At 42.4% G+C, this 25,257-nt stretch overlaps 3 protein-coding genes across 9 annotated transcripts in view; 2 read left to right on the top strand and 1 right to left on the bottom strand.

Moving 5' to 3' along the window:
• VPS35L (VPS35 endosomal protein sorting factor like) overlaps positions 1-5,643 on the top strand; it is a 120,265-nt gene extending 114,622 nt beyond the window's left edge. For all 4 annotated transcript variants that reach the window (XM_073362283.1, XM_073362284.1, XM_073362282.1 and 1 more), the window contains 2 exons: positions 2,518-2,664; positions 4,434-5,643. In XM_073362283.1, coding sequence (XP_073218384.1) covers positions 2,518-2,664; positions 4,434-4,532 — 246 coding nt within the window. In that variant the 3' untranslated portion in view covers positions 4,533-5,643. The remainder of the gene's footprint in view (positions 1-2,517; positions 2,665-4,433) is intronic.
• Positions 5,644-7,919: 2,276 nt separating this feature from the next.
• KNOP1 (lysine rich nucleolar protein 1) lies at positions 7,920-25,116 on the bottom strand. Its single transcript, XM_073362270.1, is given in 6 exon segments — positions 7,920-10,999; positions 14,640-14,717; positions 16,920-16,988; positions 21,574-22,933; positions 24,949-24,983; positions 24,985-25,116. Coding segments are annotated over 6 exon segments (1,989 nt in total). The 3' UTR covers positions 7,920-10,684.
• IQCK (IQ motif containing K) overlaps positions 25,030-25,257 on the top strand; it is a 210,225-nt gene continuing 209,997 nt past the window's right edge. For 2 of the 4 annotated variants that reach the window (XR_012161133.1, XM_073362277.1), the window contains exon 1: positions 25,036-25,163. Coding sequence is in view for 3 of the 4 variants with exons in the window: in XM_073362277.1 (XP_073218378.1) it covers positions 25,115-25,163 (49 nt within the window). In the remaining variant the exon portion in view is untranslated. Of the gene's footprint in view, positions 25,164-25,257 lie in introns of all 4 variants that reach the window. The other 2 variants (XM_073362280.1, XM_073362281.1) reach the window with 2 other exon arrangements.

Genomic DNA, 25,257 nt, shown 5'->3' with positions numbered 1-25,257 from the left:
AGTTTTGCAATTAATTTTTTTTTAAATTGTCAAGGGGTTCTTCCCCGCTGCCTTTTGGAGCAAGGAAGCCCTCTCCCTTTTTTCTGTATCTCTTGGGAGGAGACTTAGACTTAGAATCTCCTGCACCTAGTGGTGCATGAGACAACCCATTCTTTCTGTTGCTGTTTATCCAGACCAAGGTGCGACTCCATCATAAGTTGTCTCCACGATGGTAATATCCTTTTCAATCATCCTGCGATAGGTCATTCTTTGTCTTCCATGACTTCTTTTTTCTCTGCGTGGAATCCAGTCTGAAATACCTTGAGCTTCTGCTATGGGAAGGCTGATGACAAAGCAGTCTCTCCGTAATTATTGAGTCCACAGTCTGGTGACCTGTGCAGCACAACACTTTCTCATTGGTTACACAATCTCTTCAATGAATTTTCAAGATTCTTCTTAAACAATGGTGCTGAAATGCATTCAGTTTCCTATCATGTATTTCCACTACCTGCTACTCCTGGTGGAATGCTGCACCAAAACACTGAAAATTCTGCGCACAGTATTTTAAAATTCTGCATATTTTATTTGTCAAAATAAGACAATATAATCACGCCAGTTTCAATTCTTTTGGTAACTTACTTGCTGACAGGTATTTTTAAATACGTCTGTAACAATACAGACAACAAAAAAGATTTAAGAAATGTTTTTTTGACAAATAGATTTCTTACTAGGCATATTAATACAGAACGTTGAGTAATTCACTTAAACTACAATACAGAAACGTATTTCCTGCATGCCTCAGAACCAGTGCAAAGGTTTGGGGAGTCAGGGGTAATGGAGGAGCTGAGGGAGAGGGAAGTAATTGTTCGGAAGGAGCCTGGGAGTGAACCACGTGGGTTTTTGGGTGTGGGTGGGAGAAGTATGGAACAGGTTTTTTGGGGTGTGGAGGGATTGTTAGGGAGTTGGGGAGCTGAGCCCTAGCCTCTCCCAATCCATCAGACACATCACGCCCTGTCTTCATGTGTCCCTGCACCTGCTCACCCCATCCCCATGTGTCCCTGCACCCGCACTCAGCCACCCCTCTCTACTCCCATGTGTCCCTGCACCCCCACTCCCATTCAGCCCCTGCTCCAGTTTGTCCCCACACTAGCCCTTCTGACCTCCAGTCTATGTGACCCCCCCTCCCAGCAATAACTCCCTTCCTCCATCTGTCTTTTCTTCCCCACCCCCATATCCCATGCCTCCTCACTTAATCCGAGGAGTAATCTGTCGTGTTTCCAGGGCTAACAATAATGTTGGGAGGACAATAGCATTGTATTCTTCTCACTCCTCCAGATGTTTGACAGACAGGAAAATGATCTACTGCCTTTACCATTCTTGCTTTGACTTTCTTAGTGAGCCGGCCACTAGCGGATATTGTACTTCCAAGATAGACAAAGTTGCCAACTCTTGTACTCTGCTCCACCAATCTCACCTCCGCCTGCGCTGACAGCATTTTCTCCTGTCTCCATGATCTTGGTCTTCTGATACTGATACAGAGTCCCACTTTGAAAGCTTTTGGGAGGAGAGGGCCAGAGGCAGTTGGGCCTCAGTCCTGTAATATGTCTTACTTGCCTCTGCCTTTCATTCCCTAAAACACAATTTGACTGCTGTTGCAACCGCTAGTAAGCTAAGCAGCAGGGCCAGTAGCACTCCATAAGGTTTAGTGCATGGTTGCCTGTGTTCCAAAGATCCTTTGTAGGATTTCCTTGACTATAAAAAGTGGGAGAAACCTCCTGGCCTCAAGAGACAGCAAGCAACTGTGGGGAGGACCTCTGGGAAGACAGTGCTGAGATCCCTGTGGAAGCTGCTGTTAGGTGTGAGGGGCTAAAAGGGAGGTCAGGCTATATGAACTTCACCCCAAGTCTGCTGGACTCTTATGAATCTGGGCTAATATTCACAGTCCTAATAGGATCTTAAAGGCACCCTGATCTCAGGTAAGTTCAGGGTTCTTGTATCATAGAATATCAGGGTTGGAAGGGACCTCAGGAGGTCATCTAGTCCAACCCCCTGCTCAAAGCAGGACCAATCCCCCACTAAATCATCCTGTAGAACCTTTCAAACAGCCCTGTCAGTGAGGTGGCAGAAGAGGTGCCCACGTTCAGTACTGTGAGTATGCAGTAGTGGTGGTGTTTACAGCTACAACCGTTCAGGTATCTAGAATGCACAGTATTACAAAAATGTACCAAGTCATTGAGCTAAACTGACACCTGATGTAGGAACTGTTGTAACTCACACTACTTTGGAATGGGGCTGAATGAGTAGATAGGTGTTTTTTTATTTGTCCTATTTTGAGGACAAATGCGTGGAGGACTAGCCCCAAAGTCCTTGCTAATGTTGATAATGCTAGGCCTGTTTGTTACAGAGCATATGTCTAGCTGTTGGTAAAATTCTCTGAACTGTGTATAATTATCAGGATATCTATATTTTGCTGATATATCAGAACTCCAGGATGGCTGTAGAATAATATTTTTTTTTTTTTTTTTTTTTTAATGATAGACTCTGAAGCGCCAAAGCCAGCTGGCTCTCTACTTCTTTAATAGTATTTTAGCTCATGGAGATCTACGGAACAACAAACTAAACCAACTTTCAGTCAATCTCTGGAACCTGGCACAGAAGCATGGCTTTGCTGACACCAAGACTATGGTAAGAATAACATGGACTGAAATGGAGTGTGCCATTTTTGGCATTAGTTCTAGGTGCCCTTCCTTTTACTTCTACTGGTGGAAAGGGTCAGTGTGACCTGGGTCCCAGTGGAAGCCATCTGTGGTCACTCAATTAGGGTGAACTTCAAAGAATGGGGCAGCCAAACCCCAAAAAGCTGGTGGATATTCCAATACTTAGATTCACAGCTTCTTTATTACCTTACTGGTTACTCAGAAGTCCAAACAACACAGTTCCCTTAATGTGATCCAGCCTCAGACCTCCATCCACGTACCCACGTCAAATATGATGAAAATTTCGGTAAATCTTATTTCATCATATAAAAGGAAAGGTTCTACCAATCCCAAAGGATTGGACACATTACCTGCCAGGCTAATGAATGTTTCAGATCTTACCCAAATACACACTAAACTAAAATTTATTAAAAAACAAGAGAGAGAGAGTATGGTTAAAAGATCAATATACATACAGACATGACTTCAGTTCATTTAGGTGCAGATTCATAGCAGAGATGGTGAGCTTTGTGGTTGCAAAGAGTTCCTTTAGAATTCAGTTCATAGGTCATAGTCCAATGTCCAGATATCATATTCAGGGTGTACCCGCATAACTGCAACCTCAGTCTTGTGACTCAAACTTCCCCTGACGAAGCTTAAGCAGATCTGAGATGACAGAATTGGGACCCAAGGATCTTTTATACAATTTCATGTCCTCTTTGACAAGTTGGGAGTTCCTTGGGGAACAAAAGGTAATTAGGATGACTTTGAAGGAGGTCCATCACTTAGCTATACGAATTAACATAAGGCAATTGGGGTTTTCCTCCACCATTCACAGTATATTTCAGAGAGAGAGAAATACCGAGATATCCCGTTTTTACAATTCATTTAAATGATATCAGAATACAACATAGACAGGGACTGTTGATTACCTTGTGGACCCTACTCATACATATGTAAATACACAAAAACACAAACATTATCTCCCCACATGTCTTCTGTGAGTTATTTATTTTACAGGATGTTTAACCCTTCCTAGCCATGCCTCACAGTTATTTTATTAGATTTATTTTCTTACAACAAAAATATGTTCATTTAAATCTTTTAAAATGGTTTTGAATTGAAAAATAACATGTCCTGTGTATCTGAATCCTAATAACTTACTGTTGATTTTATATGCGAGCACATAATGTAAATTCCAACTTTGAATCAGCATCTGCTCAAAACAGAAATCGGAGGTAGCCTTTCACTTGTGTCCTGGGCCCATGACTGACAGGGTTATAAGTAAACTGGAGTGTGATTGTAGTCTCTTTTGCTATGACCAGTGGGCCACTTTACAACACTAGCATCCAGCCTGGAACAGTCGGCAGCATCGGCTTACTGGATGCTAACTAGCCGACCTTTTCTATTTAGACTGCCTTGGTAACTTTCCCAGCACGTTTAATAAGGATGTCATGCATTTGCTGGATGTATGAGAACTGAAACTGCTGGGGCTAGGAGTACAGGAGACAGCTTTACTCCAAATGAAACTGCCTTTCTGGTTAGTGGAGAAGCAGCATGGTCCAGACCTGAAAAATAACACTTGTTGAGCAACACCTGTGACTGCCAGCTCTGGGGTCAGGAGTGTGTGGTGGTTATGCCTGGATTGGACTGCAGTATTGAAACCCAGTGAAAATCGTCACTAAACTTTTCATAGGGCTGTCAAGTAAGCTGATTCAAGAAAAAGTACAAAGATTTGTCTGTCTCCTTCCTCTGTAGGTAAAAACACTGGAATATATCAAGAGGCAAAGCAAACAACCTGAAATGAGTCATTTTACAGAGCTGGCACTAAGGCTCCCTCTGCAGTCCAGGACCTGATGAATGTTACCCTTCCCAGAGTCATCCGTCACGAAGGGCATGTTGCCAAGTCCATAAAATAGGAGCTTTATTCTGAGCTTTTGTTAGAGTTCAGTGTATTTTCATTTTTAAGTTTCACTTAAAAGTATGACAGATTAATTTGGACAAGGTAAAATTGTTCTGACAAAGTGCAATAATTTGAACTAAGTTTGGTTCCAATGGTGTCATTAAACAGAATCTGATTGAAATGTTTAGATTCAGTAAAGTGCATCTTAAAATTTCTGATGGCAAATAACATTCTAGACCTGAATTTGACATAACTTTAATAACATAGGAAGAAAATTGTCCAAATACGCATATTCAGGAGCTCCCCCTTCCCCCCAACTTCATTCCATTTAGGACAAATTATTTTCTCCTGCGTGTGAGCAATATGTTGCTGTAACATCCTAGTTCATGATCAGCAGTAGTTCTAGATGAGAATTATGCCTCAGACTTCTTTGTAGACAGAGCTGTTTCCAATATTCATGTGGCCAGTTTCAGTATAACAGGAATATGGCTGAGATGTTACTGTTTTCTGGATTTGAAAAACCATTTTTGTAATACACTTTCGCCAACATGTTTATGCTTTTCCTTTTAGTCTAAAAATGTTTTGTAAAATGGAGGGAACCTCTAAATTTAATCTGGCAATCAGTGGGGAGTCTTCAGAGGAAAATGCAAATGTATTTAGAGTCCCTTGTGTTTCCAGTCCAAATGCACAGTATCATCAAATAAAACCTGTTAATGTGCAGTTTAGTTCATCTTTGTTCCTTATTACATGTATCCACAGTCATCACCTGACTGAACATCCTGTGATGATTAGTTCCATTTGCTATTCTACTGCTTAACAAATTCCCCTCTGCCAGTGGCAAGGAGCCAGGATGTGAGGTTGCTGCTACTGCCATAAGTGCCCTAGTTTTGATTGAGTTTAGGCAATTTACTGAGTTATTCTCTACAATAAGCAAGGATGACTAAAATACTCTAGCCAAATTTTGAGCAAGAAGTTGTCTTTTGTAGAGGGTGAAAATTCCATTTTGTGTGAATGAAATTCTCTAATAAAATAGCTCTGCTCTGTGGTAGAAGCTGTACTTTGTAATGCGTGTGGAATGGTGCTGTCAAAATATTCTCCATCGTGCTGAGACTGATGACTGCCTCATTGATTAAAACAAGGAGTTATGCCCTCAGAACTAGTTTAGCTGGAGAGCAGAAGTGTTAATCAGTCGATGATTGGAGCTTTTTATTGTTTTTGCAGGTGGTGTGTTAAGAAATGCAGGTGTCCATTACTTGTGCATCATCACACATGCCGGGGTTTAAAGTGGATGAAGCTTAACTGCTATTTAAAAAAAAAGCTGACTAGTGATAGGCCAGTTCAGGTGAATAACTGCTCTGGTTGCTAGGCAACAACTGATTTTTCTGCAATGTATTTTGAGTCCTCGGTAATTATATCAAAGGGTCCACTTATCAATGGACATTCACTACATCGTTTGCTGTCTGTAATTTAGTGGGGTATGCACAGCTTGCAGTAGAGGGTTAGGAATTAGTTTTCATTCAGAGGGGTTGAATGATATTGGATGCTTGTTAATACTTTTTTAAAATTTTAGATTGGAAATAAGGTTTTTCAAAAGTAATCGTGTAGGGTATGTAACAGAGGTGGGCAAACTACGGCCCTTGGGACCCTCCTGCCTGGCCCCTGAGCTCCTGGCCTGGGAGGCGAGCCCCCGGCCCCTCCCCTGCAGCCTCAGCTCAGTGCACCGCCGGCGCAGTGCTCTGGGTGGCGGGGCTGCAGAGCCCGGCCTGACCCGGTGCTCTGTGCTGCACGGCGGCGCGGCTGGCTCCAGCCAGGTGGCGCAGCTGCCTCTCCTGGCGCTCTGGGTGGTGCAGCTGTAACACCGCCAGCCCCCAGTGCTCCAGGCAGTGCGGTAAGGGAGGAGGGAGCAGTGGGGGCGGGGGTTTGGATACAGGGCAGGGGAACAGGGGGGTTGAATGGGGGCAGGGGGTCCAGGCAGGAGGGCAATCAGGAAGGAGAGGGAAAGTTGGATGGGGCGGCAGTCAGGGGCAGGTAGTCTGGGGGTGGATGGGGCAGGAGTCCCGGGGGGGTCAGATAGGGGCGGGGGCCGGGCCACGCCTGGCTGTTTAGGGAGGCACAGCCACCCCTAACCGGCCCTCCGTACAATTTTGGAAACCCAATGTGGCCCTCAGGCCAAAAAGTTTGCCTGCCCCTGGTATATAACTATCAGAACAAGTGTATCATAGCTATGCAATATGGAATGGGGCATATATTTGACTCTGTTTCCATTCTTTGCACATATGCTGTTAATTTATCAATGCAAAGTCTGGTGAGAACCAGAATTACAGGTGGTCAGTGGGAGGGGAGTGGTGCTAATTTAGAAGATAAAAGGTTTTTTAAAAACTAACCTGATGGTGTGCAAGTGCTAAACCATTCTCAGTCCCCCCTCCCCACGAGTGTGTTTACTCACATTACAGCCACTTTGTCTTGGTGTGTTTCACCCATGGTTCAATTCCTTTGGAAGCCTGGGAGTTCTCTAGCTAAATGTCTGCTCTATTTTAGTGGGAGTGTTGATTGGTTTGGTCTGCCCATGTATGGGATAATGGTGATCTACAAATCTGCAGTGTAGAACATGCATGCAAGGCCTCTGATCCTGTTAGCTGTACAGCTAATGTGGCTTTCTGTGCTACATGGACGTGCAGAATACCAGGATCTTTTCACAGAAGGTAATATACAAATGTCTCAGAAGAATAGAGATACTGAACAGCTCTGCAACCTATTTGATGATCAAACAGAAGTCTGGAGCCTGTGAGCCTCAATTTTTCTTAACCAATAGCTTTTAAGTTGTCCATCGCATTTTCAAGGTTACTTAGTTTTGCAGTTGATTTAAGCCAGGTCCACAAACCCTGCCATTACATACCCTGAGGCTAGCAATGCAGTATACCAAAAATTATTATTCTTTCCTTGCTCCTTGCCCTGATTTTCTCTTAGATGTTAATGAGCAAAAACCCAAGAAATATAACTAGTGATCAGGTTGTAGCTAAGTGAATTGAAGTAGGACCCTGTGCAGGCTGTGTGCAGGCTGTGTGCAGGGGAAAAGAAAAAGTTGTAGGAACACTGCATAACATTTCTGAGGTTAGGCTGGTGTCTCAGCTTGTCATACAGTTATCCTAACCCTGGGTGCACTACTGCTGTTACCAGGTTGTAATTTGCCTGTAAGGAATTATGTCAAATACACAAGCCTGGTAAAACAATGGCATTAGTACATCAAACTATATGAACCCATATGTTTCCTCACTGGCCATATAAGATTTTCACCATACTGTTCCATTTTTTTTTTTTTTTTTTTACTCGTGTGTTCTTCCACGCCCATGTAGCTGTACAGTGACAGACCAGATGCCTTTGCTAAGTACAAAGATCTAATTAGGAAATAAATGAACACACCCAGTCTCATTAAAAACCATTGTTTTACTTTCAAAGCTACATTACAATGAAGTTTAGATACAAAGAATAAAATGCTTTCATTATAAATATATACAAATCTTTTAAAACATTACAGCTGCTAAATGCAAAGGAAAGATTGAGAAATGTGCATGTTACATGTAGCGAGCACAGAGGCCGAGGTAGGGCTCCTCACAAAACAAGGCTATCAGTGTTCAGATCCTGCCCTCTTTTTTAATATACAAGTCTGAAAAGCATGGAGGAGATTAATTCTACACACCCCACGTGCTGAAACAAGGCTGAGTAAACGAGAAAGGAAAGTGCATCGTGTGAATCTATCTTGAAAGTAACTGAAAATGGTCTCTGTGCTCAGTAGTGCTGCTCTGCAGAACCAGCCCAGGTAGGGGAGAGTGCACTGGACTCATCACAGCATTATGTTCCAATGGCAAAGCACCCTGAGAAACCCCTCAGTTGATACTCTTGGTTACACGTCTGAGAGTAAGGCCTCGGTTGATGACACGGGTTTGAGTAATAGAGCCTGCAGCATCTTTGGTGTAGAGGTGTGCTGCCTGCGTCAAGCCAGCTTGACTTTCAGATCCCAGGCTAACCTTGCTGTGGCTCACAGAGCAGATGGTGGTTTCCCTCCTACGCTGCTCAAATCACCAGCCAAGGTTTTCCCACTCCTTCCTCTGCATCTCCAGTTTGACTCTTGCCTTACCCAGAGCAAAACAAAGGAAGGTGTCTCCAGCAGCACAGCTGGCACTCTTCATGTCTTGGCCAGAGAAGGTTAAAGTTAAAATGTGGCCCTAGCAGTAGCATTCTACAGACCTTGACTTTTCTGTTTAGTGAGAAACCTCTGCTGCCTGGGAAGAGGGAGGCAGGAACGAAAGCCAATGGCAGGGCTGTGACAGATGAGCCAGCCACTTGGCTGGAGGGGGGAGAGTAAAGGCTCTGCCTGAGGTAGTCAAGGGCTGTAACTCACGCAGCAAGGGGAGGAGTTTGACCTGAGGCAGCCTCAGACCCTGCAGACGAAAGGATTCAACATTTCAATGAGGGAAGGGAGGTCACCATGCCCCCTTTTCTTTGTCTGAGGTACTGGAGTGGATTAGTGGGGGCTTCCTACTCATCAGGTGGCTTTAATCTCCCTTTATAGGAGTTACCTAAAAAGCCATTGGATGACTCCTGGGGTTTTTTGTACACACAGACCAGACTTTGCCAAGAGACTTGCCCTCTCAAGGGGGTACAGGCCAACACTTGTTTCAGAGCAATGGCTGGAGAAGCAGAGGAGGGAGGCCTAGCAAATGGGTGGACGTCATCCTGCCTGTTGGAGAGCAATGGAAACTGAGCATCCGCAAAACAAATCAGGTGGTAAGTGGGTAAAATAATTTGCCTTTTACCTTGTAAACTGAGCCATATTGCTGTGGAAATGCTAGACCCAGGAGGCAACCACGCTGCCATTTTTACAGTCACTTCACAGCTATGCTAACACTTGTGAAGACCATCTCCTCCCCGCCCCCATCTCCCAGTTACCAGTGGCACGACACTAACTGAAAGGATTAAACCAGTTAATACACACAGCTTTTCATACTTTCAAGGAGACAATGCCACCCCTACTGACTTGGGCTCTCTGGAGTTCCAAATATGCATAGATTGAATAAATATACAATTGCATTTTTACAATTCATGCTCTTTTGTACACAGCCAGTGAAAATGTGACTCTGTAACATTACGTGTAGGAGTTAATCCAAAGGTTAAGAAACAGGGATTTCATTCATGCAGGTCTATGATTGACCTTCATGGGGGTTGTGCAGTTCTGAGAAATAGTCTTGGCCACACCTGGTCCCACTAGCCAATGGGAATTCTGCCAGTTTACTGGGACCAGGATTTGGCCCTTAAAGCAAAGCTACCAAAACAGATTAACACAAATAGTGAACAATGTTAGTTAGCAAGGGAGAAGTAGAAATCAAGTGTAGCTCAGTGACTCACTGAAAGTTACTATCCATGTCTAGACATGCTTAACTGGTGCATAGAAATTATAACCAAGATTCATCAGCACAGCTACCTTATAGATACAGTCACTAACTGGGTTTTTGATGTTGAAATAAAATGTTGCTTGTGAGAGCTTGTGGCATTTTTGAAAAGGGAAAAGCTACTGAGACCATTAAAGAAACCATGAGATTTGCAAACAAAAAGCCTGTTGATCAAATTCTAGCCTTCCCTATAGTGTCTTTCAGTGCAAAAGGCCATAATTTGGCACCACACTAGCAGAAAAACGTACGTGAGGATTTTACATGATTGACTGCAAAACAGCAAAGGAACCAGTATGTTGCCCTTGAGTCACTAAAATGTATTTAAAAGGGTTTTATACATTCTGCATTCTAAGAGTTGAAATAAATATTTACAAGATTTAAATGGCCACAGGCTACAGTTGCAAGTCTCAAACCTTTGCTGAAAGAGAGTTTCTCCCTGTTAGTAAAGAACATACTGGCAGACCTTCAAGATACACTGGGATTTGTCATTCAGCTGAGGTTAGAACTTAGTTCCATGTGCACTGAGATTTCTAGTCACATCATCACTTGGTGCTCTTAAGTGGCAAACTGGGTGTTGAACTTGGTTTCATCCCAAGAAAAAAATGTAGAAAGCAAGTCAGAATGGTTTTTTCATCCCTCTCACATTGCTGCAACAAAGTTTAGTCCTCAAATTTAATAGATTTAGAAACATATTTATCTATGTACACTCTTTTGTTGGCAATAGGCTGGAATCCAAGGCCAATTCCTCTATGTTGCTTTAAGTTTATTGCTTTATCAAACTCCATTTGCAGGGTCTGCTTTAAGGTATCCTCACCTTTTTTGTTCAGAGCCATGTTTGGTTTTTCTGTGGTTCCTGGTGGATCTTGGGTTGATGCAGAACTCTTTTTAAAACCGCCCATCAGTTTAAGGAATTTTGTTTTTTGGTCTGAACTTTCAAAAGTAGCCGTGCTCCACTGGCCAAACTTCATATCCTGCTGAATAAAACAAGATGATTAGGAAGTTTTACCTGAACTATATCTATTATCCATAAACTCCTAGGATCACAACATTAAATGACACCAGCTTTAGGGCTGCAACCACCAGTGGGCCATAAAGATTGTGACAAAGACACCCAAAACCCTAGCACACCTTAGGAGTGAGCGAAGGCAAGGGAAGGAGAAATTGTTCTCTTCCTACTTCTGCATCCCACCTCTCTGCCTGCTCTATGCTCTACTTCAGGGAAGCACATGGTAAGGAACTGGCTGCATTAATTGTATAATCATATGATGCTCAGAAGTTTCATTGCCATCTGAGGGGGGAACTTCTCTGGAGCAGAGTGAGGTGGAGGTTTGAATGGGGTAACCCTCAGGATCCAAGCGCACCAAGCCGTGTTCACTACCCACCATCAGAAACACCACCATGAAACCCAGTCCCCCTGGCTTTTGCAGCCACTAAAATCTACAAGTCTTGAAGCAACCAAAGGGGAGACATTTTAAGTATCTTTGAACAAGGCATGTACGCTGCCTAAAGAGGAGACAGGAATTGCATGGAAAGACACCCGTGAACAGATCTACCTACTATATTTCTTTTAAAAACTGTTCAGTATTTGCGACAGTGAGTTTTGAACCCTTCTCCATCTAACCTCGAGGCAGGCTTGCGTGGTTTCATCTTGCTGGCAAAGCCAATCATAACTGCTTCCACTAATGAAGTAGTACAGAGGGGCTTTGCTGCTACTTTAGCATTCAGCAATACTGAGTCCAAATGTAGGCCCCCAATCTGTAAGGTGCTGACCAGCCTCCACCCCACACTGCACTCTGTATGATCTGGCCCATGATCAGCTAAAGGAGAAGGAAACAGAAGGTGCAACTACATGTTAGAACAGCTGGGCACTAATAGGTGCCCAGGACTGACTCCCGAGTACTTCCTACTGTTTGAGATTGTCTGTCTCAGATTACTAAAATGATCTCTACCATGTTTTGCACAATTACAATCACTGCCCACTATTTTCAGAACTTCTGAAGGCTGGAATAAAAACTACAGCCTAAATTACTTAGGCTTTGTCCAGTATTAAAGTAAGTGCTTCAGCTCCTATCTAGAACTAATGCAGCACAGTTTACCCCATATTCCTTTCAGAATATTGCACCCTTGCTTTGCCTCAATGCAGTAAATCTAAACAGAGGATAGGCCACGCATGTACAATTACAGCATTTACTTCCCAATTATGTAATGCGACAGTGTGTAGTCTGTCAGATTATGGACTGATGCTCCAGTGAACCTCCAGAGATAAGCCAAAGAATGTTCAATGACTGTTTTCAAAGCCATGGTAACCAATCAAGAGAGGGTTGCTGTGTCAGATGGGTTGCAAATGGAATAAAAGGTGCATCATGATCCATTTTAAGATCACAGTGACAATAGACTGCATCCAGGACATCGCTATAGCAGAATATGCGGTCATGGCACCATGTTCATTCCTGTTTTGTCTCCGGTGTCTCTTTCCTCTTTATCTTTAGGCATCCAACTTCTCTGCCAGCTGGACACTTCGCTGATCAATTCCCAAAGACACAAAAAGCCGCCTCTAGCCACACTTTACTTATTCTAATGAGTTGGCTGTGTGGCTTTTCTAGAAAAGGTTTCAGATCTGTCCTCTATGTTTTCATTTTCACAACCTCAGCAACTTTTTCTAATAAAAGTTAACTATGAAGACACAACCAAATCTGGCCCATCGGTTCTAAGCACTAATTTCTTCCCCCACTAGTTAACTATCCTCTATAGGCACATTAAAAACACACACACAACCCATGGGACCATTGGCAACTGATGTAGTTCACCATTCTTTAGCTCTAGCCTTCCATGCTTCAGCTGCTAACAAAAGCAGGAGGGAAGGAGTTGTGCTGCCCTGGTAGGAGATTCACGGGTGTCAAACAATGGAGCTCCACATCAGCCAGGGTCGTCTCCTTTATAATATAGTTAAGTTGTATGTAGCCCGCTCTTCTGAAACCACCATCTTCACCAAACAGCCAAGATGATACACAGCACACCATACACGCTGCAACGACTGCAATAGTGGCAGCAAGCTAGGAAGGGGTTTTGTACATGATACATAGCCAGTGGGCATAGAGTCTTTTCATTCAGCGTAGACTACGCTGTCTGCTTTTAAAAGCAGACTTTCCACATGACTGAGGCGTTTCACTTTGAACAGGATACAAACCACCTCATTGATATTTCAGCTTTTGTAGAATTTTCATAATTTTGTCAGACAGCTGCTGTAATAAGTCCGTGTCTGTGACACAAACATTCTTTCTGGGAGGTGGAGGATACATATCAGCACAGATGCAGAAATAATTACACCTTTTCAAACCCTATAATTTTTTAAGTTAACTGCTGGCAATTACTACACATTGCTTTTACTGCAGCATTTCCAGCTTACTCTTTGTGAAGCTCGCTAATTAGTCTTCATAGCTCCTGTTCTGCCATGTGCTAATAACCACTGATAGTTCAGCCTCAAAGGACTGGGATTCCCTGCCAACATGTCATTTTCTGAATGACTTCAGAGACATTTAGATTGCTTTTATTTCAACGTATGCCTTGAAACTATCTGAGTTCTCTTCCCAATCCCTTCCCCTATGCAAAAAGTTACACATTTTATAGATTTTGGCCATTTGATTCATATACGTTCATACTTTACTAGAATTGTCGTAGTCTTCTGGTGCAGTTCACAGACAGCGAAGATAAGCTGGAATACCAATAAGGCCCCCTCCCCTTTCTGAATCCCACTACCCCTGCTAAAGGCCAGCAATTACAGCAGCTGTCAGATGTTCCACTCTAAACCTGTCAGGGAGCAGAAGAGGCAAAGACAAAGAACCAAGACAAGCCCTACAGAGATGTAGGTGTGAGCTGCGGAAGGTGAAAACCTGACTGACGGGAAGGGGGCATATGCACTATATTTTCTTCATCCTCTTTCGGCCTTCCCACTCACACACCTGAGCTGAAGTACCAGGTTACATTATTTGTTTATAGGAGACAGCAAGCTTTTCAAATGGATTTGTCAGTTTCTCCGTTCCCTTGCCCCAAGTGAACTTTCTTCCCAGAAAAAGTGCGTCTGCCCCTCGACATGCACAGCAAGCCACCGACTTGTGAATAACCAAAGTGTCTACCAAGTCATCATGGAGACTTTAAAACAAGCTGGCTGGGTTTGATGCTGCTCAGTAATTTGGGACTAGTTCCCTGCTCTCCAATTCTCCCAGCAAACTATGTGCTAACTCTAGTCCCAATGACAAATATATGCATGGGTTAGTGTTATTTGTATTCCACAATAAATAGAAAATGATTTTGCAGCAAATTCATCTTGGCTAATTTTCCCAGAGGGAGCAGGGAAAATGCTACTTTTCAGGACTAGTGATGGGAATTAGAGGTCTGTACAATCCCACTGCTATTGGAGTTGGCTAGTCCGCTCCCAGCGTCTCTTGGGATTGGACTAATTTGGTCCGTAGTATGACCTCAAATCTGCAATCAGAAGAGAGGACTGTGTGCCAAGTGGTGTACATGACTAGCATACAGAGAAGGATGTAGTGCATTTTCAAGAGCGTTGCTGTGGACACATTATCCCATCAGACCAAGCTCTAGATTCATACGTACAGATTCCACTTTGTTTCTGAAAACCTTCGTTTTGCCAGATTCTCTATCAATCTCTTCTTGCAGAGCTTGCCGTCTAACCTAAAAGGAAAAAAAATAAATCACACAAGATACTGGTTTGTGGTGAAATTTTGGTTAACTGAATTCATGACGTAAGAATGAGATGACAAGAAAAAGTGACTGGTTTAATTAAGTTACAAGGCAGGTTAGCATTCTAGCCTTTTGCACACTTGATTTCAGAAGATAAAGCCATTATTAATTTCCAATATTAGCATTTCTTACAAATAACTGCAAAACATTAACTCTGGTACTTATCAAACATATTAATTAGAGCTGTTGATTAATCGCAGTTAACTCACGTGATTAATCATGATTAATTTTTTTGACTTAATCACACTGCTAAACAATAGAATACCAATTGAAATTTATTAAATATTTTGGATGTTTTTCTACATTTTCAAATATATAGATTTCTATTACAACAGAAAATACAAAGTTTACAGTGTGCAGTTTACATTATTATTATTACACATTTGCACTGTAAAAATTATACAAAACAGTATTTTTCGATTCACCTCATACAAGTACTGTAGTACAATCTCCTTATCATAAAAGTGTAACTTACAAATGTAGATTTTTGTTACATAACTGCACTCAAAAACAAAACAAAGTAAAACTTTAGCACTTACAAATCCACTCAGTCCTACTTCTTGTTCAGCCAATTGCTAAGACTAACAAGTTTGTTTACATTTACGGGAGATACTGCTGCCTGCTTCTTATTTACAATGTCACCTGAAAATGAGAACAGGCATTTGCATGGCACTTTTGTTTCCGGCACTGCAAGGTATTTATGTGCTGGATAAGCTAAACATTCATATGCCCCTTCATGCTTTGGCCACCATTCCAGAGGACATGCTTCCATGCTGATAATGCTCATTAAATGAATGTGTTAATTAAATTTGTGACAGAACTCTTTGGGGGAGAATTGTATGTCTCCTGTTCTGTTTTACCCGCATTCTGCCATATATTTCATGTTATAGCAGTCTCAGATGATAATCTAGCACATGTTCGTTTAAGAACACGTTCACAACAGATTTGACAAAACACAAAGAAGGTACCATTGTGAGATTTCTAAAAATAGCTACAGTACTCGACCCAAGGTTTAAGAATCTGAAGCGATGTCAAAATCTGAGAGGGACAAGGTGTGGAGCATGCTTTCAAAAGTCTTAAAAGAGCAACACTCCGATGTGGAAACTACAGAACCCGAACCACCAAAAAAGAAAATCAACTTTCTGCTGGTGGCATCTGACTCAGATGATGAAAATGAACATGTGTCGGTCCACACTGTTTTGGATTGTTATCAAGCAGAACCCGTCATCAGCATGGATGTATGTCCTCTGGAATGATGGTTAAAGCATGAAGGGACATGAATCTTTAGCACATTTGGCACGTAAATATACCTTGTGACACCAGCTACAACAGTGCCATGTGAACACCTGTTCTCACTTTTAGGTGACATTGTAAACAAGAAGCAGGCACTATTATCTCCTACAATTTGTATCCAATCTTGTCTGAGCGATTGGCTGAAGTAGGATTGAGTGGACTTGTAGGCTCTAAAGTTTTACACTGCATTCACACACGCACAAAGTTTTTTTTTGTACATAATTCTACATTTTTAAGTTCAACTTTCACACTAAAGAGCTTGCACTACAGTACTTGTGATGTGAATTGAAAAATACTATTTCTTTTGGTTTTACAGTGCAAGTATTTGTAACCATAAATAATATAAAGTGAGCACCTTATACTTTGTATTTTGTGTTGTCATTGAAATCAATATATTTGAAAATGTAGAAAACATCCAAAACTATTTAAATAAACGGTGGTCTATCGTTGTTTAACAGCACTTTTAATGGCTTGACAGCGATTACTGAATTTCCTTGACACAAAGTCCACTGCAGGTAACACATATACAAACTGCCAGCACAGATGAGGCTTGGACAAGTGAGCATTAAATCTGATCAGCTACTTCAAACCCTTTGGCAGCCACTGCAGCAACAGGTCCCAGATTTTACCCTGCTTTAGTGCTGGGCCCACAGAAGATGCAACATATTCCATCTGGTAAGTAGTACACTCTTTAGCATGTATGTACACAATAACAATCAATGTGATTTCTTATCTGCACACAGCATGTGCACACTCACATGGCTGGCTAGATCCAGACATACCTACTACTAGGATTTGACTTAACACAGAGCTACACAGTATACAGAAATGAGTCTATACCTTGTCTATATTTATTTCATCGCAGTTTCCTTTCCTTTCCTCTACCACTGTTACATCATCCTTACATTCCTGCAAAACAAAGATATAAACCTGAATATAAGTATGAATATCTACTCATTGTAACTGCAATTTACATAGTGGCAGTGACAACTTTGAGAACATTGTCTAATAGACACAGTGCAGTGTTGCAAAATCAGGTAAATGGAAACAGTCAAATTCTAAACTGAAAGTGACAATTGGGCCTGTGCATCTCCTTGAGGAGAGACTTCCATCAGTGGGGAGATACATCTGCTAAAGCTTTGCACAACAGAACTCCGCTTTTTCAGAGAGTATCAGGGACACCTGCGACCCTTGTAAAAGAGGGACTTGTAAAGAGATGGGGAACATACAATAAATAATCTGTTGCACAGAAGACGGAGACAGAGGCATTTCAGATTAAACAGTTTGGTAAAAAATCAGAGTTACCCTATTTTGAATCTGCAAATAAAAGGGGTGGGTTACCAGCATCAAATCTGTGACACAAACATAATTTACATTGAAAACACACACAAACCCGCTCACTAGGGTAAGCAGGCCCCACTGTAAGGACAACTTTGAAAACTCAGTTACAAAGATGAGATTAAAGGGCAGCCAATGTGTTGGATAAGTAATGGAGAGGCTAGGATAGTAGAAAATTAACTGAGCCACAGTGGTTTGACTAGCTGAGAGAAGGTGGCCAGAGGAAAGATTCATTGAGAAAACTAGAACAATAATTCAAGCATGAAATAATGAAGTAATGCTAGGACAAGGAGAAGATTTGTAAGAGACTTATGTCCACAGAGATTGCTATTTCTGTTGAGGGGTTTTTTTTCCAACCAACCCATGGATAATTTAACTCATTTTCCATATCTACTTTTTTATGCACTGAATTCACATACACACAAATACGTCTAACCCCAACAGGAGAAAGAAATGCTTTCCACAGTAATGCTTTCCACAGTAAGGAGAGCTCATTCTCTGAACAAAAATGAAGTATCCAGTATACTTCTACGTGGCCTAGTCCTGTCTCTTCAGATTTCTTTAAAACAAAAGGGAAAACAGTGATGACAGCAACAAACCAAGTTCAGCAAACAGAGCTGCAGTGATTTTAGTCTGAAGGGTAGGTGGCAGGCAAGAAAAGGAGAATTGTGTGTATCTACCCTTGCTAATTCACAATGACTGGGTGACCCAGTGTGGGTTACTGACCATTGAGAATTAGCAGGATCAGGGCTTTGTTTAGGGTGCACCAATCTGAAGTTTCTCCTGGACATGATGGAAGCTGAGAGCGGTTAGCACTTCATAGAATTAGGTCACAAGTACACATCATTTAAAAGAAGCAAATATAGTTCTTCAGCACAGGATAGTCTTGGTTTATTTTGCTCAAGGCTATTGTGACTGGACTCCATCAGTGTAATGAAGTCTCATTCACATAAGGCACTGCAGACTCTGCTGCAAAATGAAAAGAGGGCAGTTTTTGTGAGATTTCGTGAGAATGTGCATATGTGAGGTTTATCCATGTATAACGCACAGTGCCTGCCGTTAAAAAGGCCAGGTGGGTGAGATAATATCTTTTACTGGACCAATTTCTTCTGTTGGTGAGAGAGAAGCTTATCTTGGAACCAAGGAGGCTACAACTACCCTGCATACAATAAAAAGGCCAGCACTTTGGCATTCATGGTAACTATTGTTACCATAGTTATTTCCTGTTGAAAGTGTACAGGAAAACTGTTGGTACCTCAGAGCCCTATGCTACTCTCACTGACACCAAGAGCAAAACTCATTCAAGCAGAACAGGATTGGAGCCTCCTGGTAACTGCAGGCATGTGCTCTCTTACACACATGCCCCTTTATGCATTCATTTGGCCGGCAGCATGGAATATACCAGTGTTTTAAAGGTCAGTACAGTCAGCCCCTCAAAAGAAGGGAATACTAGGGACAGCTCAACTCCCTACAAGAAATATAGATTTTACAGGCTCTGAGTTTCAGCTTCTATTTCTGGACCACAATGAGGGAGCTGGAATGTCCTCTACATATCCAAAGTGGTGGTTCATATTGCTCACAGACGCTATGTATAAAAGCTAACATTAGTAAAGACTTGTTGCCAACCAATCCAAATTTGTTATAAGTAACTACAATCAGGGAGACAAATGTGAATCTCAGCTACAACATACTGCTTTGTATAGTCTTCAAAAAACTTGCTACGGGCTTGCATGCACAAGCAAAGCAGTGGATATTCTGAGAGATGCAGTGGTGTGTGACATGCATTAGAGATTAGAAACTGGTCCAGAACTGTAATGCAGTTAAACCGGGGACCAGCACCACCACCATCTATTACAGCAGTGTAACAATAATTAAATTTCTTCAGACCAGAATTACCCCAACATCTAAACTTTTGGAAAAATTTGGGGTAATTTCTTTATTAATTTACAGAGGACTGAACATAAATAGTAAGAATAGTAATCAGTTGCTTGGAAGGCACTTTGCTGTGCTTTCCATCTTCATTGTCCAGTACCATCATACTACTGCATTTGTCACTGTAAAGCTTATCTTGCCTGTGCACACATGTGAGCAGCTGCATAAATCCAAATAACGTCTAATCGTCTCATCAGGACAATGCCAATTTAATTAGAAAATTTATCACAGCAATAAAACCATCTTGGCCTTCGAAAGGTCAAAAGGAAAAATCTAATAAAGAAGGCTACAGCCCCAACTGGCCTACTCACAATGATAAATGTACATGCACTCACACACGTACCTTTGTGACTAAACAAAGCCCATTTCCATGCTGCTGTGTAAGCTGAAGACTCCACTTGTACGCTGCAACTTACAGATGATTGAAAGTGTTGGACGTTGGAAAGCTCTGCAGGATTCCACAGAACACAAATAACTGTGTATGGTGATACACCAAAACAGAGTACACCAGATTGACTGTGTGTTTTGTCTCAGAAGTGAGTTAAATGGAGACGGTATCCAAAGTAACCCCAAAGTCAATCATGAATCTAACATACGGACAATGTTTAAAAAAAATATGAGGGAGTAACTCCAATACTCTCCACACGACTGCTGGAGCACGCTGAATGCTAACTACCACAGCAGCAGAGTGAAGCCTGAGCCAGGAAGGATGTTAATTTTACAGATTTAAGTAGTGGAATGAGAATTAGTGGTTAGAGCACAAACTAAGGAGGCAGTGAGTTATATTCCCTGCTCTGCTGACTCACAGTGTGGCTTTGGGTATGTCCTATCTTATCTGTGCCTAAGCTTTCCCTGGTGTAAAGCAGTTGGAGTAGTAATTACTTCTAAGGGTTGTTGAGACATAATGTATGTAAAGCTCTTGCAGAGCCTTAGATAAGAGGCTCTGTGGAAGTGCAGAATATCATACAGTAATATTGTCATCTAGGGTCTGAGTTTTAAAGGTGCTGAGCACATACAGCTCCTATGGACTTCAATGGCAGTTATGGGTTCTCGGCCCCTATGCTTATATGGGGTCAGGAAAGAAAGTGATAAAATGATCATAGAAATAGTAACTTGCTATCACTACTCTTAAATAGAGTTGAACATTTTGAAAAACTTCAGAGAAAAAACGTTAATTTGAAAATGCTCAGTTTGAGGATTGTTTGTAGAAGTATACCAGGTAAGTGTTTCTATTCATCCCAGCCCTCATTATCTTATGTCAAAAGACCATTTCTCCATGTACGTTCCACCCAACAGCAAGTTCATTTGGCTATTCAATTGACACCACAATTTAAGAATTCCTAATGGGATTTCTGTAATAAATAGTCAATCAGCTGGAGTTCTGCTCCAATTAACTTGAGTCACAGACTTCTGGAGCTTTAGATTACCCATCACCTAAATGCCTGTTTGTTTTATTTACCCTTTGGTGGATTGTTTTGATTTAGGGTTTATTGTGTTTCATTAACAAGTGAGTTTTGGTTTAGGTTTCATCCTAACATTTGGTCTACCAGGGTTTGCAGATCAATATTTGAGGTCTTGTACACATTTGGGATTTTCTGAAAGGCCTTGTCCACATAAGGCATTTTTTCCCTTTAAACTTCTCCCACAATTGCTACCACTAGTATAGGTAGCTCCTCCAGCAATGTCAACAATAAGAGAACTTTTAGGGGGAAAAAAGGCCTAGAACAGACAAGGTGTTGGTGGACACTAGCATTTTACCATCATGTCTTGGAGACACAGGTCTCGATGGCATAGTGATAAAAACACTGGTACTCCACTCTATACTAGTGCTGCTACTATCAACAGTGGGATGGGTCTGAGAAAGTTCAGAGCATAGACACAGACTTTGGTTTTGTGTCAACTCCTCCGGGTAGTTACATAAGTAATTTGTGCATTTTACATTTTTGTAATTAGAGCACACTAAGTGGCTATAGCAATAGGCATTAAAAAATAAAATACTTCTCTGCCTCTCAGGACTGGTGTCAGACTTAGATCATTAAACTCTGATCCTGCTGGCTGTTCCTCACTTTGACCCTGCACCTGACTGCAGCCCCAATTATATAAATGTGGCCCTGCACAGTCCATCCATGTGGAACAGCTTGCAAGACTGGACTCTTCATGTGTACATAAAAAGCTTTGAGCGCCTCAGTGGCAAGATGGAAAGACGATTACATTTAGAGCTTACCATTGCCTCATTTTCTGTTTTTATAGTGACCTTCTTCTTTTTCAATCTTGGCTCTTCAGCACAGTTCTGCGATCCCTGTTTATTTCTTTTCTTACCCTTATTGTCACAGTGCACATTATTATTTTCTCGAAGTCCCTCATCTATATTATCTACTGCAAGGTCTTCCGTTGGTTTGGATTTCTTTTTCTTGTTCTTTCTATTACTTTTAATTGGCGTCATCTTTTCACCTTCAGATATTTCCCCATCTTCATCCATAAGGTTTACAGGCTCAGTTACTTTCTCCTCTTCCTTCTGAATCTTTTTCTTTTTCTTCTTGGTTACTTCACTGTCATCTTCAGAATACTCTCTGTGTTTTCTACCGTGTGCTTTTTCCTGGGACTTGGCTTTTTCTTTTCTTGGAAGGTGTTTATTAGAAACTCCATGACTTTGGTCCTGATTATCCTCACATGTTAAGGAAGAAAAATCTTTGCTTTTTTTCTTCCTCTTGGTTACTTCTCTGTCACTTTCTGAGTTCTGGACAATGTTTTCTTTTTGTTTTTTTCTTATTAATGTGTTTTCCTGGGAATTGGTTTCTTGATTTTTTCTGAAGTCTCGTGTTGAAAGCTTCTCAGAAACACCGGGATTGTTGTCCTGATCACCTGCCAGTGTTAAGGAGTCACGTTTGTCTTTCTTTTTCTTCTTCTTCATTATATCACTCTCTCCAGCAGAGTTCTGGACAATATCCTTTCTGTGTTTTTTACCAGCGAGTGCTTTTTCCCGTAAAGTGGTTTTATTTATTTTTTTAAGGTTTTTATTAGAAATTTCATGATCACTGTCTAGAATTTCTATCACTGTTAAGGAAGAAATGTCTCTCTCTTTCTTTTTCTTCTTCTTCTTGGTTACTTCACTGTGACCTTCCGAGTACTGGGAGATATTCTCTCTGTGATTTTTACCAATGACTGTATTTTCCTGAGAATGAATTGTGTATTTCTTTGGAAGGTATTGATCACTGTCCTGATTATTCTCCAACGGTAACAAGGAAAGACCTTGGCCTTTCTTTGACTTCTTTTTGAAAACTTTAGATTTCTTCTTTATTTCTTTTACCGGCTCAGACTCTGAATTGCTTTCTATTGTCACAGGGCTGTCAGAACATGCTCTTTTATTTAATTTGGAGCCAACTTTATTCTTTTTACTAAGATTTAATTGATCTGAATCCTCTTCTGTTAAGCATTTCTTTTTCTTCACCTTAGTTTTTGCTTGTGTGTCAGATTGGAGGTCTTCTTCAATTTTGATGACAGTTTGGCTCCCAGTGCTCTTCACTTTTTTCTTTTTCTGTGTCGTTTCCTCATAAACACTCTCTCCCTCTTCATTTATTATCATTCTGAAAAACATACTACAGGTTAGTGCACAGCTTTCTGCTTAGCGCTTCCCACTCTTTTAAAGTGTTAATTCTACTTGAACTATGGAGAGGGGGAAAAAAATACTGGTCTGATTTTCTGACATGCTCAGAACCCACAGCTCCCTTAGCCTAATTTAAATGTCCAAGGAACAGCTCTGAAGATCAGACTATAAACATTTCTTACAAGGTTAAATCCATCAGCTATTTCCCTTGATGGAGGCTCTGTCCACTCAGATCAGATCCATGCTAGCTACAAACACACTGAAAGCCTGCTCGGGATAGCATGATTTTCCTGAGCATTGTCAGTAGGGATTCTTTTCTGAGCTATACTGATCCTACCATGATAGACAGCTTTCTGTAATAGGAGGGCAGACTCTGTGCCCTACATAGGCAAACAAGAACCTTCAGATTCATCCTGTTTGCAGGTGCTCACAACCAACATGAAGGTGCAGGCAATCACTAACAGATAGATTCAGTTATCTTCAAACATAAGAAGGGACAGAAGGCTGAGTCCTTGCAACAGTCACGCTTGGAGGAAAAGATTAGGCTTTTATATTTGAGTTGCCCACTTCCTGAGGTGAGTTTTATCGGTAAATTTGGACTACATACAGTATCTGTACACTCTGATTGGAGCAGGGTGGGAATACCACTTTCTTTGCGACCTCCCCACCACTTGCTGTCTATCATACAGGACTCTGACAGAACCAGAATAGCCAGGGGAAGAGCTAGTTGACCATAATCACATTTAATTTATCCCACCCTCTGCTTAATGTAGTGTTTGCTGTTCCAGTGTAAACAAGGCTTGGAAGATTACTCTGTTTCAGCTTCAGTTCTGAACAATAACCTTTCAGAAAGGAATGAAGTGAGATGGTTGAATCTTATTACCCCACCAACTGTCCCTCTTTCAAAGATATTATACTGGAGCTTCCATGGCACAGATGTTTGTGGATCTGAATTCTGCCACCAGTCAAGGTATTAAGGAGGCAACTTGGGTGGTGGAATTTAGTATGTCCAGATGCCTCCCACAGACTGCAGCAAAAAATGAGTTCCTAGTAGGTTTTTTTCCCTTTCTCCTTGCAGGCAGCTATCCTGCCTGAACAGGCCCCAAAATATGCAGCCAAGGCGACTTTTTAAAGACTTTGTTAGCTCAGCTCTGAGCTGTAACAATAGGTCATACTCTAAATCTAGGCAGAAATGCAGAACCGACAGCTCTGACCGTGTTCTCCATTTATCAGAGTGGGATAAAAAAAATAAAACTTTGGGCTATACCCACCTTGGGGAGGATCTCTCACAAGCAGGGGACAGGAAACCCGCATTTGCTAGTTTTCCTACACATTATCCCCTCAGAGGCATACAGTTCATGTGGCCCCTCAACAAAGCCAGCAGGAATGTTGTCCTCCCCCAAACCAGAAAGTCCCTCAAGATCCCAAGGTGCAGAAGCCATTTGCATAGAGGCCCTGTGCCCTGTCAGTTTTCCGCCGGCTCTCCCTGTCTGCTGCTGCAACTGAGACCCACCCAGAGGGGGCTTCACAGCCGAGAGAGAGAAGAGTGGGTAAACTAATGTAACAATAGGTTTCATAGGTAGACAGCACAGGGGCTACACCACCTTCCATGCTACGGCCTCTGCCGGCGCGACGACTGGGGGGAGCAGTCGTGGGCCCTAGTTCATCCTAGGGCTGACACGGCTTCAGCGAGGGATCGGTTCTTGGAAGGCTGTGGTGTGGCTTTGTTCCGTGAAGCCGGCCCGATTTTGGCCTTCATGCTCCACAGGATCCGTCCCTGGTTTTACTGACACGCGTGACGGATTTCCATGGCTTTCAGAGGATGGTAACAATACGTTTATTGGCATTAGCGGCAAATTCGGTCCCCTGCCCCCACCAGCCAACCGCCTCCCGCGCCCCTCGCGCGCCCACGCTTCTACCCCGCCTCCAACCCAGAGTCCGCACCAGCTTCCGGCCCCGCGCTCGCTCCACCGCCAGCACCGGGAGGCCTCTTACCTGTGGGCCCCACGTGCAACTCCTCCCCTCCCCCTCCTCCCCCCGCCCAGCGTGTCCGTCGAGCCCGGGCAGCGCTGACCCGGAAGCGGAAGGCAGGGCCTGGCGCGGGCTCCTCTGGGTAATCTCCGCCAGCTGCTTGGGGGTTGCTTGGTAACCGCGCTCCTCCATGGCTGTAGCTCAGGGACCGAAGACGCTCTGGGAGCAAATCTGTGCTGGTGAGAGAGACACCCCCGCCCCCCGTCACCGCTCGGGCGGGGCTCCCCCAAGTCCCCCTCTCTGGGGCAGGGGATAAGTGGAGGCTCCCCCAAG

Source organism: Lepidochelys kempii, chromosome 10 (genome assembly GCF_965140265.1).
Source record: "Lepidochelys kempii isolate rLepKem1 chromosome 10, rLepKem1.hap2, whole genome shotgun sequence".
NCBI lineage: Eukaryota > Metazoa > Chordata > Testudines > Cheloniidae > Lepidochelys > Lepidochelys kempii.
Note: the sequence above shows the minus strand (reverse complement) of the source record. Positions and strands in the feature narration are given on the sequence as shown.